At 39.2% G+C, this 2,607-nt stretch overlaps 1 protein-coding gene across 1 annotated transcript in view; it reads left to right on the plus strand.

Annotated features, from left to right (window-relative positions):
• The window catches only part of LOC101849199 (histone-lysine N-methyltransferase 2D), a gene marked incomplete in the record, with an annotated part of 31,558 nt that overhangs the window by 9,969 nt on the left and 18,982 nt on the right, over window positions 1-2,607 (plus strand). The window contains 1 exon segment of the mRNA XM_005096173.3: window positions 1,572-1,823. Coding sequence (XP_005096230.2) covers window positions 1,572-1,823 — 252 coding nt within the window.

A 2,607-nucleotide genomic window follows, 5' to 3' on the forward strand; every position in this document is an offset into this window, starting at 1 on the left:
AAATGATTATGATAATAATAATAATAATAGTAGTAGTAGTAGTAATAATCATAGTAATGATACTAATGATACTAAAATATTAATTATGACAGTGAAAAAGTTAATGATGTTAAAGATCAATTCTATATAGACCACTTCCTGGTGGCTTTAGGCGCCTCACAATAAACTAAAGTAAAATAGTAATTGGACAGACCAGACAATAAGTTATAATATGTTTCATGTAAATTATATGGTCGCTTTTAAGCACAAGAGGGATTTCCCGAAAAATGCTGTTTTGAGAAAATCGAAGGTAAAGTTTTTGCCCCTAGCTCAGTTTCTTTAAAAGACAAGGAGAGTTTTCTCAATAACCAAACAAATATACATGCATACACACCAATGAAATCAAACTTTTCCATAAGGTAGAGCAATGCCCACTTTCGATGTAGGTCAAGATTTCTGGAAACCCCCGAAATCTGGGTTAGCTCGATTGTCCTTAAAAGCGACCATAATATTATATACAGGCCCATTCAATTTCTTTGAAATAAAAATACTTTCGTTCATCTGTAATCTGACAAAAGAACACTGTCTATTTTTTTAATACATGAAAAGGCAGTCTTTGTGGCTGCTAATCCTACTACTTCTGATTGTCGCGTGCCGGAGACTTGAGTTCGATTCCGGTGTGGGTGGAAACATTTTTTTGAGTTTCTCTGGGTTTTCACCTGGGATGATGCATCATTCTCAGCCCGTGTTGGCCCTGACAGGCAGGGTAGGAAGCCCGCTCCCTAAAAGATCTGACTTTTGGCGATGGGGTGTTAAAAACACTACAGTTAAAAAATACAAGAGAACAGAGAAAAAGAAAAACAACCCCAAAACAAATACCAAATTTTATTTAATACCCCCCCCCTTAAATAAAAACAAAAACAAAAAGAAAGCCCAAACAAACAGACAAGTCAGACATCATTGGTGGTAGCCACCGTGCACTGCCCTACTACTGGCATTGCTGAGGATGTCACATGCACAGAGATATTTGGCTACTCAAGAATTACAACAAAGTTCTTTCTGCTCAGTGCCTAGTTTTGAGAAATTTGACTTCCAAACATTTTATTTTAAGTTCCACAACATGTCAAGCTTTACCCGAATGCAATTCTTGGTGACGGCTCCGAATAATCTTACGAGCTTAATAGAGAAGATAGAGAGCATTCGATTTCTGACCTTATGGTCTTAGTAAGTAACTCAAATCGGCCAAAATGGTCAGATCGAACTTTGTAATGTTAAGGTAGCGATTTGTTTGTCTTTGTGTTACAATCAGAATACTGTGTATGTATCTAGCTTAACATTATTATTGTTTATATTACTTTTCAATAATATTATAATGCATGTGACTATAAGTAAGCCTGTTTATGAGTGCAAGCATACTGTATGTGTGTGTGTGTGTGTGTGTGTGTGTGTGTGTGTGTGTGTGTGTGCGTGTGTGTATGTGTGTACGTGGTGAAACGCCAAACCAATTTGAGGGGATCTGGACAATAAAGATGTATCTTATCTTATCTTATCTTATCTTTGTGTATTTTCTCTTTGTTTGTCTGTGATTGCAGGAGAAGCAGGAGCCCCTACCGGCTAAAACGAGACGCGCCCCCGCCGAAGATGATGAGCGAGAGGAAGTGGCGGCGGAGAAGTCGAGTCAGCAGGAGGATGGAGAGAAGAAGAAAGAGGTGGAGGAGGAGAAAAAAGAGGAGGAGGAGGAGAAAAAGGAGGAAGAGGAAGAGGAGGTGGAGAAAGAAGACTCTTGCCGTCGGATGATTAAGCTGGATGCGCCCGTCTGTGCAGCAGAGGAGGAGAAGGATGAGGTTGGTGTTGCGTCAAAGATGGTACATAACAAGATAGTTCACTCCTCTCTTTGAGCCAATTAAAAAAGTGTCCTCAAAATTTGGTGGCGCCCTCTTTGAAAATGCGCAAATTTCGCGAAATCTGGGTTAGCTCGATTGTGTGGAAAAACAATAAAAATGAAACCAACAAACAATGCTATTCCTATTCTTCTGCAGAAACGATAGAGAGCTTCAAAACAAAGACTGCAGTGCCATCTGAACCAATGCGCTGACTTCCGCGGACACTTTTTTGGCTGAGTGAACTATATTGTTATGTACAATCTTTGGTTGCGTCTAGCTCTCCCTCTCTTGACTTTTTTTTGGTTTTGTTTCACTCAACTCTGATTTGTTGACAGGGGAAAGATGATGATAGAGAGGAGGGGTTCAGAAACCTCTCTTTACCCTTTTTCCACCCCTTCCTTCCATCCCTACCACAATACCGTTTACTGGAGCAAAGAACAAATGTCGTAAATCTCCACCTTTTTAAAAAACTTTTAATACAGCATTGAGCCAAAGGGCAATCGCTTAAAGGCTGATGGATGAGAATTCAACGACTATAACTTATTTTTGAAAAAAACCTCCTCCATCGCACTAAATGCAGAAAAACAACCAAAAAAAAAGAAATTCTCCCTTTTATTACTTGGTCAAGGACAGAAACTGACTTTGAACTGCTTGTACACAGTCATTAATTTGATTTGCTCCTTCTTTCCTATCAAACGTCCATCATCCCTATCCTCCAGTTGTTGTTGTTTTTTTTTTGGGGGGG

The sequence above is a fragment of the Aplysia californica genome, unplaced genomic scaffold (genome assembly GCF_000002075.1).
Source record: "Aplysia californica isolate F4 #8 unplaced genomic scaffold, AplCal3.0 scaffold00122, whole genome shotgun sequence".
Lineage (NCBI taxonomy): Eukaryota > Metazoa > Mollusca > Gastropoda > Aplysiida > Aplysiidae > Aplysia > Aplysia californica.